The 13,724-nt window shown below is 36.5% G+C and overlaps 1 protein-coding gene and 1 non-coding gene across 3 annotated transcripts in view; both read right to left on the reverse strand.

Moving 5' to 3' along the window:
* EPHA6 (EPH receptor A6) overlaps positions 1-13,724 on the reverse strand; it is an 874,394-nt gene that overhangs the window by 174,991 nt on the left and 685,679 nt on the right. For both annotated transcript variants that reach the window (XM_036445896.2, XM_045584048.1), the window contains one exon: positions 9,857-9,982. In XM_036445896.2, coding sequence (XP_036301789.1) covers positions 9,857-9,982 — 126 coding nt within the window. The remainder of the gene's footprint in view (positions 1-9,856; positions 9,983-13,724) is intronic.
* Positions 2,194-2,318, reverse strand: LOC118725092. The gene has a single exon (XR_004989839.1). It is a non-coding gene; the product is annotated as a small nucleolar RNA SNORA70 (small nucleolar RNA).

Here is a 13,724-nt window from a genome sequence, read left to right on the forward strand (position 1 = left end):
AATTATTATGAAAGATGTAACTGATTATATAATAATTAATAGTTTAATTATCATTATGTGGCAATGAACAAAACACATTAGCGAATTGTCATGACTTGAAAAACTATCTAAAGTCTAAGTTCAAAACCAAATTAAACTCATGTCAAATAATTTTATGCTGTCTTTGTTCTTGATTTCTTCCTGTAAAAACATTTTGTGTAGATAATTTTTTTTTAATCCTCACCCGAGGATATTTTTTCCATTGCTTTTCAGAGAGAGTGGAAGGGTGGGTGAAAGTGGAGGGGGGGGGGGAGAGAGAGAGAGAGAGAGAGAGAGAGAGAGAGAGAGAGAGAGAGAGAGAGAGAAGAGACATAGGTTGGTTGCTTTCCAACATGAGCCCTGACCAGGGACAGGGAGCTAACTTGTAACCCAGGTATGTGCCCTCTTGACTGGAAATTGAACCTGAGACCACTCAGTGCTTGGGCTGATGCTCTAACCACTGTGAACACCGGCCAGGACAGATAATTTAAAAATAAATGCCATGTTTAAATCAGTACAGATGCAATAGTAACTGACTTTAAAAACAAGTTCTTCAATGTCCTATGCACTGTTGTGCTAACTCATTTGGTCTTCATACCAACCGCTGTGCTGAGTATAATTACTAGTTCAGTTTAACAGATAAGATTACCAATGTACTGAGAGTTCAGACAACTTGTCCAGTCACACAATGAGCAATTGGCAGAGTTTGGGCTTGAAGCAAGATGATCCGGCTCCTGAGTCTGAATGCTTGACCACATCTTGTTATTCCCCAAAATAGGTCTCCATCAGTAATCTGGAGAACATAAAGTTTCATCCTAAATCTCAGTGCCTCATATAAAAACACATCATGAAAAAGCACTGTGTTGCTCCCAAATTTGTTTTGTCCTTGAGAAGTTCTAGGCTTTTAATACTGTATTCTCCCCCCTGCCCTTCAGAGCCCTATAGTATTCTGCATAAACAGGAAATATGTAACAAGGAAATTTGCTGAAAACCTTTAGATTTTGTTCCCTTATGTCCCAACATCAGCTTATAATAATCGCATTAAATTTCCTTTACCAGTTCATATTTCAATTGTAAAAGGCATATATGAGAACATTTAGGAGTAGCATTTGATATGTTTCTGCAAATCCCGTGGGAAAGACATTAGGAAAAGTATTAATGTACCCTGAATGTTTTTTAAAATTGATTTTTAGAGAAGAGAGGAAGGAAGAGAAAGAAACATTGATTTGTGTATTCATTGGTTGATTCTTGTATGTACCCTAACTGGGTTTGAACCTACAACCTTGCAGTCTCAGGACATGGCTCTAACCAACTGAGCTACCTGACCAAGGACCACACATTCCTGAATGTTTTAGAAAAGAGTTCTAAAGCTTTAGGGAAAGAGTAAATGTATCAGATTTTCTAGAAAGAAGTGTTTCAAATGCTCTGCACTACTTCTGGCTTCAAAAGTGTTTATGGTTGTAGAAATGATCAAATATTTAGCTTTTATAGCTTTTTGTAACATTCACTGATCAAAAGAAAATTTAAAAATAAAAAACCTCTAAACAGGATATATTGAATGTATATTAACTACATAGATGTGTATGGTGAGATACTTTTATGAAGAAAACATTTGTTAAGTGAGTCATATATATGATATCAATTAAAAGAGTCATATATCTGATGTAAATTAAAATGCTTATCACTTTCCTTTTTTTTTCCTTCCATGAAAATGTTATTTTTTTCCCCTGCAACTCTTATAAGAAGTATAATTTTTTTTTTTTGGATGGAAAGTTGATTGATTGGTGGGTGTAAGGTGGGGGCAGCACAGAGACTTATAAGTGCAGGGCTCGCTATCTGTCCAGGGGACCACGATTAGGGAAGTATTTGACCCACTGCCATCTGGGATAAGGCGCTTCTCGGCCACCATGTCTTCAAACTCATCCTCATTAAATTTAGTAAAGCCCTACTTCTTCTAGATGTGGATCTTCTGGTGGCCAGGGAACTTGCACTTGGCTCTGAGTAGGGCCTCAATCACATGCTCCTTGTTCTGCAGCTTGGTGCGGATGGACAGGATGACTTGGCCAATGTGGATTCTAGCCACTGTGCCTTGGGCTTTCTAAAGGCACCCTGCACACCATTTTGGAGCCTAGTTTGAGGGTAGCATGAGTTCAGACATGAGTGTCCATCAGAAAGGGCTGAATCCAAGGTTCCTTAAGGAACACTAGCAACAGGTTGCGTACACTACCAAGGATGCTGCTGTTTACAGCCGTTGTACATAAGGCCTCATGAAGAGGTATCATTTTTATTTTTTAATCCAATTTTGCTAAATACACCCCTGTAAGACCTCTGTGAACAGAACTCTGAGAAGACAACATTGTCCCACAGGGCGACTTCCACTGTGCTTTGTTCTACAAAGTAAAAGAAGGAACGCTGAGATGAAACTTTTGTAACAGGGTTGGTCTATCCCAGTGGTTGGCAAACTGTGGCTTGTGAGCCACATGCGGCTCTTTGGCCCCTTGAGTGTGGCTCTTCCAAAAAATACCACGTGTGGGCGTGCACATACAGTGCGATTGAAACTTTGTGGCCCATGCGCAAAAGTCGGTTTTGGATCTCAAAAGAAATTTCAGTTATTGTACTGTTGATATTTGGCTCTGTTGACTAATGAGTTTGCCGACCACTGGTCTATCCCCACCTTACCTATGTTCTTAAGTGGCCCAGCAGCTCACCAGGGCATGCACGCTGCCCTGTGGGAATCAGGGGGGCTCTCCGAAGAGGAAGAAGCATTTGAGCAGATAGTTCTTGTCATGTTTCCAACTAAAGCCAAAACAATAACACAGTTATCCCTGCCAGCAAAAGATTAAACGCTGATTCACATGGAGGCTCAGCTAATTCAGCAAGCTGTGTACAGTTTTTTTTGGAATATTTCTTTGTGAGAAAAAAATTATTGAATGATAGTTTCTTTGACTAGGATCAAAATGGGTGTCACAATTCATAATAATAATGCAAGAGTATCTCGGATAGATATGTTCTCAACTGAGAATTTGAGCAGTCATATATATAAAATCCAGATTGTTAAGATTTAAACTTATTCAAATGATAGTAAGATAAAAGAAGCACTTGTACTAGTAAGAAAAGCAGAGCTAAGGCCAAAGGTTAACCTATTTAAAGAATCTGAAAATAGAGAGGTGAAAAGAACTAGGAAAAACTGGGAGATTACTCAAAGGCTCTTTTAAGATTTTTCATGTCTTTTTGGCAGAAAAAAAATTCTCTTTGTAAATGTTCAAGACCTTGCTATCAAATGCATCCTGCAGCTCTGTATGTTTTTCTTTTTAATGCACTGCCAGGCTTACATAAAGATGCTGCTGCTCACTATGTCAGTTAAATATAATTTTATATGTAGAACATTGACTTTTTTAAGAACCCGAGATGATTCTCCACTTATAGATTTCAGGGTTCCAGAAACCTGAAATTCTACACAAACATTTAGAAAGGAGTCATATGATAATAAGATAGAAGCATTTATGTTAGTAAGAAGGCATAGCTAAGGCCAAAGGCCAAACCTGCTTTAAAAATCTGATACTAGAGAAATAAAATGAACTAGTAAATACTGGGAGATTAAACAAAGGCTCTTTTAAGATTTTCATGTCCTTTTTTCTTGGGGAAAGATAGTTTGTTATTTTAGGCTAATAAAGAAAGCATAATCCATAAGGAATCTGAGTTCATGACCCGGGCTTCAACATCAGGACCACAGGAATTCTTAACTCATAAAACCCTGCATTAAAGTTTTTATAAATGGAATTGAGGGTTCAAATTATACCTTCAGTTTTGTAGATATTCCCATCCTGACTTTTCTTATTCCAAATGGTATTTTCATGTTGTCTTAAGAAAATAATTTTATTTTCTAACCTTCTGTGTATGTCTCCTCAAGTAAGCCAAGAACCAAAAGATGATCTACATGCTTTTTGGAACTCACTGAGTGCAAAATTGACTGGACATGACCTGACCAGCCTCTCTCGTGCTGGTTTTGGAAGCTATCCATATATCCCCAAACACGTCCTTAAGTGAGTGCCTAGCCTATAACTAACAGTGTTGCAAATATTTTAAAGGGATTGCTTATGACGGTATGACTAAGTACACTCATTCATGTCCCCTTCCTTTTGCTTCTGTTGGCTAGTGTGTTCTCTTATTGTATTATCAGTGACTCTTCTCTAGCCTCTCTTGAGTCCTGAATAGAATAATGTTGGTCTTCTGCCCAGACCTGCCCCAGATCCCCAATCTAGTTTTCTAATCATTGTGGTTCTCCAGGGTTTCCTACTGCAGTCTGCAGCTGCTCAAACTGCAAAAGGGGAGCTCTCTAGGGGAGAACTGGCCAGTGGGTACAAGGGACCTATTGGGGCTTGAAATCACACAAATAACAAGAAATAAAGAAGCCAGGAGTGAGGAATCCAGACGAAGGCTTTTCTTTTTACCACAATTTACATTTGAATCATTTATTCAGGATTTTACATTGCAAATTTAATCCAGTCTTCCTTTTGGTTTAATTAGGCACACACAGACTCACACATCCACATATACCTCATTCAGAGTAATAGGCAACATTCTCAACTGCAGAAATGTGTAAAATACACACCTTCTCCCTGAAGATCTCTTTCTAAAAACAGTAAACCATTGTTTCTTATATGGTATGCATATTTGTTACAACAATATATTGTTAAATATAAAATAGGTAAGTTGTCATAAATATTGCAAAAACATGAAAAGAATAACCATCCTCAGGAGAACTGTGGTCAACAGAAACTGTCTTGTCAAAAGTGTTTAATTTTGAAATGTCAAATTGTGAACCTAAAACAAAGATACTGACTTTTTTTTTTTTTAGAATGCCTGAACATATGAAGAAATAAAATGGTTTGCTTCAATTTTTCTGTACTGCAGTTTGATTGTATTTAAAAGGTATATACTTTTCCACTGATTTCCCTTGACATATTGAGTTCATGCCAATTTTCCTTAACTCGTTGAACATTCCTCCAAAGTCTGCCACCTAGTCTTCTATATTTCTGTTACTGCTTTTCTGCAGTCCTCTATATGCATCAAAACCTGATAATATCATGTTCACTAGATCCTAGGTTCTCAGCAGTTTTAACCCTATTTGTCATTCCTGGCTTATTTCTAACATTTAAAATGTATGTCTTATGAATGAAAATTTTATTTGCCTTGAGAATAAGGAGTGCAACATTTGCTCTGACTCCGTATAGACAGGATTTCACATGAACTATAAAAAGAAGACTCTGATAATGATTGTTAATGGACATTGAAGACATTTTATTATTGGCTCAACATTGTAAGTCCTTTGCTATAGATATGATCTAAGATGGATCTGTTAGTGGTTTATAGACAACTGAATTATGAATTCATTTCCTAACATTGCTAGTCAGGGGAAAGTTATAAGGATATTAAAATGTCTGGCTATTGGAGTTCAAGGTTCATCCAAATCTCTTTCCAAAGGGTAAAGAATTAAATAATATTAAACTTCATTATTAATTATGAAATCTCATTTTTGAATCCCATGTGTTCATATTTCTGCTGCTATTTCATTCAGAGTAGACAGAGGAGAATCATGGCTTTGCCAAGGCAGTAAGAGGCAGGGAAAAAAGATGAAATCAACTATTTATTCCATCTTTGCCATTCACTTTGAACTTAACACATGCCATGCAACAAAAAGCAGCTCAGGTAAAAATGTCAAAGGAGGTGTTACATACTCTATTGTACTGTATGTAAAGCACAGGCAGGAAGCCGAGATGGGGCTTTTGAAGAACAGTCCTTCCATAACTGAGAGCTTTTAAGATTAACCACAAAGGAAATTGTAGGAAGATCTTCAACACTGATTTTCCTTTTTTTCAGAATTAATCCATTTCTAAATCCTACATGTCATTGTTTTTATTGTTTTCTCTTTCACACCTTCAATTATAGTCAACAAAGCTTGTTAGTTTAGGTATATGTTTCAGTTTGGCCTAGAATCTATGTATATAGACTTCATTAATAAAAAATATTATTTTTCCAGACTCCTACAAATGACAGAAAAAAATGACAGAAAAATTCAAGCTAATTTTGTTGATCCAAATTGTATTCAACCTAGGATAGTATTTTCTAAGCAATTGTCAGATAATAAATACTCTTTGATATTTTATAAATAAGTTTAGTTTTTGAGACAGTAATGTTTGGATCTGATGTAAATTTAAGATATCATATGATGTCAGATATTTATTGTAAAGTGACAGAGAAAAATCAATGAAATTTCCATTATTACTCCATTATTTTCATTGCATAATTTTATTTCTCATGAAATAAAATTTATTATTCTGCTTTCATTTATGTATGCTAAGCATGTGGAACCCTCTATAATATAAAAGATTATGATAGAGGCAGAGTCTGCCATGAGGTGAGCTACTAGTCAAAGATTGTGTGTAGAATGAATAGTCAATGGCATATTAAAATGTTCTATCCCACTTCTGAGAATGGTTAGATTATAGAATTAAATTAAAAAAACTAGATATAGTAAAGAGCGCAAGCTTAGAGTATATGCCTGATAATATATTTAGAATAGCCATATTCATTCTTCTCAAGGAGTAGAATTTGACTTTAATAGGGAGGAATATAGTAGGAAAGACTTTGATAGTAAAAATCCTAATTTCAGTTATGCCATTTTAATTTCTCCTTCATTTCCCCATCTCCTTCTTTTTCTTGTCTTCTCCCCTCTCTTCCAACCTTTGCTCTCCCTTTTTCTTCTCTCCTGTAATTTTCTTACTTCATTAGGTGACTACTATATGAAAGACATTGAATTAAATATATGAATACTAGAGGCCCGGTGCACGAAAATTTATGCATTGGAGGGGGTTCCCTCAGCCTGGCCTGCCCCCTCTCACAGTCCAGGAGCCCTCAGGAGCGGGAAGTGACCCGGTGATCAGGGAAAGGTGATGCCCCATCACATCTCTGCTGCTGCCACTGCTGGCAGTGCAAGCCTCGGCCGGCCCTGGTTATCTGAGCCTCAGGCAGCCTTTGGTGGCTGGGCAGCTGCCATCCAAGGCTTGCCTGCTCCTTGGGCCAGCCCTGGGGCGGTGAGAGGACTGGGCAGCACCATCTTGTGGCTGTGGGTGCCGCCATCATTGTGAAGATGTGATGGTCAATTAGCTCTCCTTATTAGATAGGTACTTGCTATTCAACTGTCAGCCAATTATATCCTGGTGTTTTTCTTGATTTGAAACTAAGAATAATAAGCCTTTATACCAGGTCTTTCTAGTCCCTAGGTATCCACACTAGGTTAATTCTAGGTCCTTCCCTCCAACCGGGATACCCAAATCCAAGGATGCTGAAGTCCCTTATATACAATGGGTTGCATTTGCATATAACCTATATAGCATATAAGTTACAGTAGGGTATGCTCACGCATAATTTCATTTGCATGAATTCAGTATAATGCTTGGTGTGTGGCAAGTTTTGCTTTTTGGAACTTTTGGGAATTATTTTTCTCAAATATTTTCAAGTTTTGCTTTTTGGAACTTTCTGGAATTTCTTTTCTCAAATATTTTCCAACTGAGGTTTGTTGAGTCCATAGATGCAAAACCGTTGGATAAAGAGAACCAAATATAAACAATGTAAATAATTGACAACTGTTACATAAATACTAATTTTACGCCTAAAATTAGTATTTATGTAACAGTTGTCAATTATTTATATTGTTTTATGGTCCCATATTATTTATATTTATATTTTTTTATGGACCTTTGTTTTATGGTACCAATATTATTTATATTTACATTGCTTCAAATTTATATTTACATTGCTTTATGGTCCCACTATTAAATAATTCTATTATTGTAGTTAATGTAAAAATAAGTGCTATAAAATATGGCTCCTTGATAGTGCAGTGTGACATGAATATAAAGAAATGAGTTTATATAAGACATGGATCTCATTTAAATCTGATTAACGTAGTAATGAGAGCTAAATTATCATCACCACTAGGACAGGTTTTGTGATTCTTTGAAGGACACAGCAGAAGTCTTCAGGGACCTTCGAAGTATTGCAACATACAGCCAACTGGTGGAAAGCAAATTAATTACTGCCCCGAGGACATCGACCTTTGGCCAGCTGTTTGCAGTGCCAGGCTATCGGTCAAGGGAGGAACTGCTTCCTGCCCTCAAACTGACTGCAAGGGCCATCAGCTCAGCTACCCTGTGGCACAGAAATACTTTAGCTTTTTTTTTCTTCTTTTTAATATGAAACAATAAAAACCCATGATTATGGCTTCCTTCCTCTTTGCACAAAATTATAAAGAAAATTCTTGGGAAACAAGTATAGCTGAATGGAAGAGGATAAAAACTACCTTGGAAATCACAGCAATCATTACTGAAAGTGGGAGAGAAATTTCCACGGATCCCTTATCAGAGTTACATAAACTAAAGAGAAGTGAGTTGAGTTAATTTCGGTTTGAGGGAACAGAAACAAGTTTAGATCTATAAACTTTTTATGAAGCAATTTTGTTACACCTGATTTATATTTTAAGTCATGAAAATTGAACTGAGTTTTCTCTCCCATGAAAGCTAGAGGCAAATTTGGCGTAAAGCCTAGAGGAATGGAGTGCTACAGTGTTCTCTTCGATCTCTCTCAAGAAAGTTGTTTCTGTGCATGTGTTACAGAAACCTTGTCTGGCTTCTATTATTCTCAGTGGCTAAACAAGGGTTATTGTTATTATTTTTTATCAGTGATGTTGAATAATTTAAGTCACTACCAAACTTTGTTATGTCATTTCGGCCACACATACCTAAATCCACCAAGATCTTTTATCAAGAGTCAAGAATTAAGCCATTAAAATATAGATAATCCATTCATCTCTTAATTCTAATAACTGAGATATTAATGATATTTATGAAAGGTACATTTTTATGTTTGCAACAACGACAAAAAATGTGCACTTGATATCCTTTTTGTTTCTAGGGAGAGAAAAACGTGGCAAACACTCATGAGAATTAAAATTGCTAATTTTGAATTCACATACATTTTTGGTTCTTAATCTATTAGTGTGGCATTGATGGTCATGACGTCTCCAATCATGTCAGTAATTATACAATGATAAAACCAAATGGCATCAAAGCTTATTTATAGTTTGTAACTCCTTGTATGTTTTAATTAAGTAGGCAAGTGTAAATAAAAGACAAAAGAAAACTATCAATACAATAATCTTGGACTTTGTTGGTATAATTTTACTAAGAAATGTTCATGTTGGGATTTTGTTTCTACTGGATTTCCCAGTCTTTTTAAATGTTCCCAGTATACTGGTGGCTGGGCCAGCTCTCCCGAATGCATTGGTGTCATCACCATAATTTGTAGCATAATTACTAATTATGACAAAAAGAAGAATTATGATTTAAAAACTCCAAGACTCAATCTTAGTGCTGTTTTGTTAAGACACATATAAAATATAAAGTAGGTTTGCATTCTCCAGGTACAAGGGAGGAAGGCAGCTGGATATTTTACAAAATGATAGAGAACACACAATTTTGATTATAAAGATACCACAGATAATCCACAAACTGGCTTATTAAATTTAAAACTTGCATTTTTAAATGTCAGCCCTGTGCTTTTGAGGTGCTCAGGTTACATACAGATCTTCCTTCTACTTCTTACCATTTCCACAGCACTGGTTACCATAAATGTGATTCCTGCATTTAAACAAAGTCACTTGCATTTCTCTCAACAATGTACTTTAGAAATATGTATTTATTTTATTGTGGATCTATCAACTGTGAGCACAGTCCTCCTGCTGTCTATGACGGCAGGAAATTTCACCTGAAATACATACCAGCCGGGAGCCTGGGGGGCAGAGACCCGCCCGCTGCCACTGGTGTCGGAGCCTGGATGCTGCTCAGAAACCCGGCCCTCAGGAAGTTGGGGCAAAACGTCTCCATCCCAATGGCCGGGAAGGACCCTTTTAAAAGATCAAAAATTGACATTCATCAAAATCTTCTTTGTGGAAAAGTTGTTGATCATTTAACTGGGATAAAACCTATAATCAGCAAACCCATCAAACCTTACAAGGAAGCTATGAAATTAAAAGGAAAAAAATACATTTTCATAAATTTTTAAAAGATCAACCTAGTGCTTTAAAAAGAAAACTATTTTAACTAGTTATAATTAAAGAGCTTTTAGAAGCATCAGAATACTAAAATAAATGTTCTAAACCTACATTTGACCAAAAGGATATAAATGCACATTACTGATGTTGTCTGCCTGCAGAATTCAGATTACAGATATGTGGAAATAGCCACAATAGTGCCCAGTAGAAGGAACAGTGCTTTAATTTTGATATGTTAGTTTCAGTGCTTCAAATAAGAAAAACTTTCTTACGTGGCAGTAAGTACACATGTTTTTGAAAGAGTGGGAAGAAAACCAACATACACCACTCTTAATTTGTTACACTTTTCTATTTGGGATAAGACATCAGAGTTTGCAAAGGTAGAACCACATGCCTTTCCATTTTGGGGAAGGCAGTTGTGAAGCAAAAAATAAAGTAAATTTCTTGGAAATTTATTCATAAAATTATATAATGAATCATAGAATCAAAGAATGTCAGAGCAAAGAAGGATTTAAGAAATCATCCAGTCAAAAAATTCTCATTTTACAGACCAGCAAACTGAGGCCTACTTTAAAGGGAAAGTGATATCAGGTAGCTGACAGACTCCCAGGACACAAAACTTCCACTATAGATAAAAAACAAATACGGAGCCACTTCCTCTTTGGGAGATTTCTCACGTCCGAATATGAATTAGAAACCTTGCACTCTGGAATTGTAGTAGGATTATTATGTTGGTGTTTCAATGACCTTAAAGCCACTAAAATCACTCAGAAGTAAATTCAGTATATATGCATTACCAGTGCGTGGGCAGCACTGGGAAGATACGGTATATCTAAGTTTAAAGCAAAATAATGCCCCAAAGTAAGTTATGCTGGTTGTTGTAAGAAATGCATTTCATTTGAGCCCAGCAGTTTTTGTATGTGGAGACCTAAGATCTCTCTTCCCACAAGCTCAGATTTAGCAAGTTCCTTATTTTTATTTTTTTCTAACTATGTTTTTATTGATTTCAGAGGGGAAGGGAGAGGGAGATAGTAACATCAATGATAAGAAAGAATCATTGAGCAGCTGCCTCTTGCACAACCCCTACTGGGGATTGAGCCCACAATCCTGCCATGTGCCCTTGACCTGAATCAAACCTGGGACCCTTTAGTCCACAGGCTGATGCTCTTTCCACTGAGCCAAACCAGCTAGGACAAGTTCTCTCTCTCTCTCTCTCTCTCTCTCTCTCTCTCTCTCTCTCTCTCTCTCTCTCTCTCTCTCTTTTTTTTTTTTTAAGAGACTTCACTCTGTTTCTTGATACAAATTTTGCAACCTTTTTAAGTCAAAATTTGAGGCTTTGAAATTAGACCAGGATTATAGGGATCTGGTATACCATACACTATGAATCTTGCTTCTATGGAGACACTTGGTATTAAAGGCCAGCATTTCTTAGATCTTTAGAGATGTTTTTAGGAAAGATCAAAGTTACAAAGAACGTTTTAATGGGGGAGTCTTATGCATTGTACACTGGATTAAAGAAACCACTGAAAGAAAATCACGTACTCTGAGTAAACTGGCTTTGTTGTTGATTTCATGGGGCTTTAGTAAAATTGTCCAGCAGGGATGAAGTCCCTTAAGCCTTAGGAGGTGTGGCAAAAGTGGCAAGAGGGAGGCCAGACATTGCTCTGGGGCAACTTTCCACTAACAGTGAAACTAATTTCTCCTTTGTTACGGATGGGATATTTATCACCGAGCACAAAGTTAATATGTGTCCGTGTGCAATGCCTCATCGCTTTCTGAGAAAATGTTCCTAATGAAGGTGCTTCCCTGAGTACCAGGTGGAGATCATAATAGCATATATTTATACAACATTCTTATTTAAAGTCATAAAAGAAATGGTGATTTTACAACAGGGAAAATAATTACAGGAAATTCAGATTTTATTATGTGGTGCGAAAAGCAAAAATAATCCAATTTTAGCTTATTATGGATTTATTGAAGCCAAGTAATAGGAAGCCTGGTTCAAAATACTAAGTCACAGAGAAAAAGAATAACATAATCATGCACAGGAAACCAAAGGGGATATAAATGTAATTATTTTAAAGGAAATGTGAAGAAAAACAAAAGCATGTGGAGCAGTGACTCTAAATAATGTTAATATGCTTCACATTTAGAGATTTCTAATCTGAGGTTTTGCTGTTTTTGCCAATGTTATTCCAAACTGTTAACTTAGAAAAGATTTCCATTATTTTAACTCCTTGAAAGGAGCTAACTACAAATATAATTTTATTTCTATGTTTGCATCAATTACTTTTTTTTTTTTTTGGTCGTGACAGCCTGTCATATTTAATAACAACTTTCATTCTCCTAAACTTGCTGCATCAACCATAATGGCTTTTCTATGTTTCTTTACTATGGGTTAAAAGCTATTTCATTCATTGTGGCATATCTTTCTTACGGAATTATCACTTTTTAAAAAAATCTGAAACAAACAAGCAGAAAACTGGTGTACATGAGTATATTTTCAGCTGAAATATCATATTATGTGATAATAATGCCTTATCATTTTTCTCCTTAATGTCAGTCATGTCAACAGAGATTGTATGAAAATATTAGAGGTCTAAGTTTTCCCAATTCAATCAGGAAAATTGAAATTATTCTTTGTCATAATCCCCTTATCTCTTCTTATTCCACAAGAAATGAAGATCATGAACCTTTCAGATTTGATATGAAATTATTTGAGTCTGGCTTCCCCTATTGCTTAAATTGCTGACTATCTTTGGCTTTTTTCTTAAGTACATTATAGCTGAAGAATATACAATCCTATATAATAAAATCCTAATATGCAAATCGACTGAACAGTGGAACAACTGGTTGCTATGACACGCATTGACCACCAGGGGGAAGATGTTCAACTCAGGAGCTGCCCCCTGCTGCCCAGGGTGCTCCCACATGGGGAGCACTGCTCAGCCAGAAGCTGTACTCATGGCTGGCGAGTGCAGTGGCAGTGATGGGAGCCTCTCTCTCCTCCGCTGCAGGTGGGCAGTAAGGAGTGAGGGGTCCCGGACTGTGAGAGGGATGTCTGCTGAGGGGTACTGGACTGCATGAGGGCACAGGCAAGGCTGAGGGATCCCCGTCTCCAAGTGCACATAATTTCATGCACTAAGCCTCTAGTGTCTAATATCTGTAGCAGGAGAAATATAAATTTCCATGAGTATTTTGTTTTTAGTTACATTCAATAGACTAATTATTTGTTATTAAAAATTAGATTTTTATATGATGAGAATATTCCTTTAGCCATTACAAGCTTATAATAGAAGATGTATCAATTAACACATTTTTCTAAATCCCAAATACTTGAGTTTCCAGTTTGCTGGCGATCCCGAGTCAGTGGGGTAAAGAGAGAATGAAATGTAACATTAGCATTTGCATTGTTTCTACAGTAATATAGAGCTGCCAGATAGCTGGGCATTCTGAGTTTTTACTTGCTAAGTATGGCAATCCCACTCTCATAACATTTACAACAGTTACAGATATCAGATGAATAATAGACACTATTAACTAATGGCACAAGGTAATTTGATGTAAGTCACTGGGTGCCTGGGTCAGTGATTTA

The sequence above is a fragment of the Pipistrellus kuhlii genome, unplaced genomic scaffold, assembly GCF_014108245.1.
Source record: "Pipistrellus kuhlii isolate mPipKuh1 unplaced genomic scaffold, mPipKuh1.p scaffold_m20_p_2, whole genome shotgun sequence".
NCBI classification, from domain to species: domain Eukaryota; kingdom Metazoa; phylum Chordata; class Mammalia; order Chiroptera; family Vespertilionidae; genus Pipistrellus; species Pipistrellus kuhlii.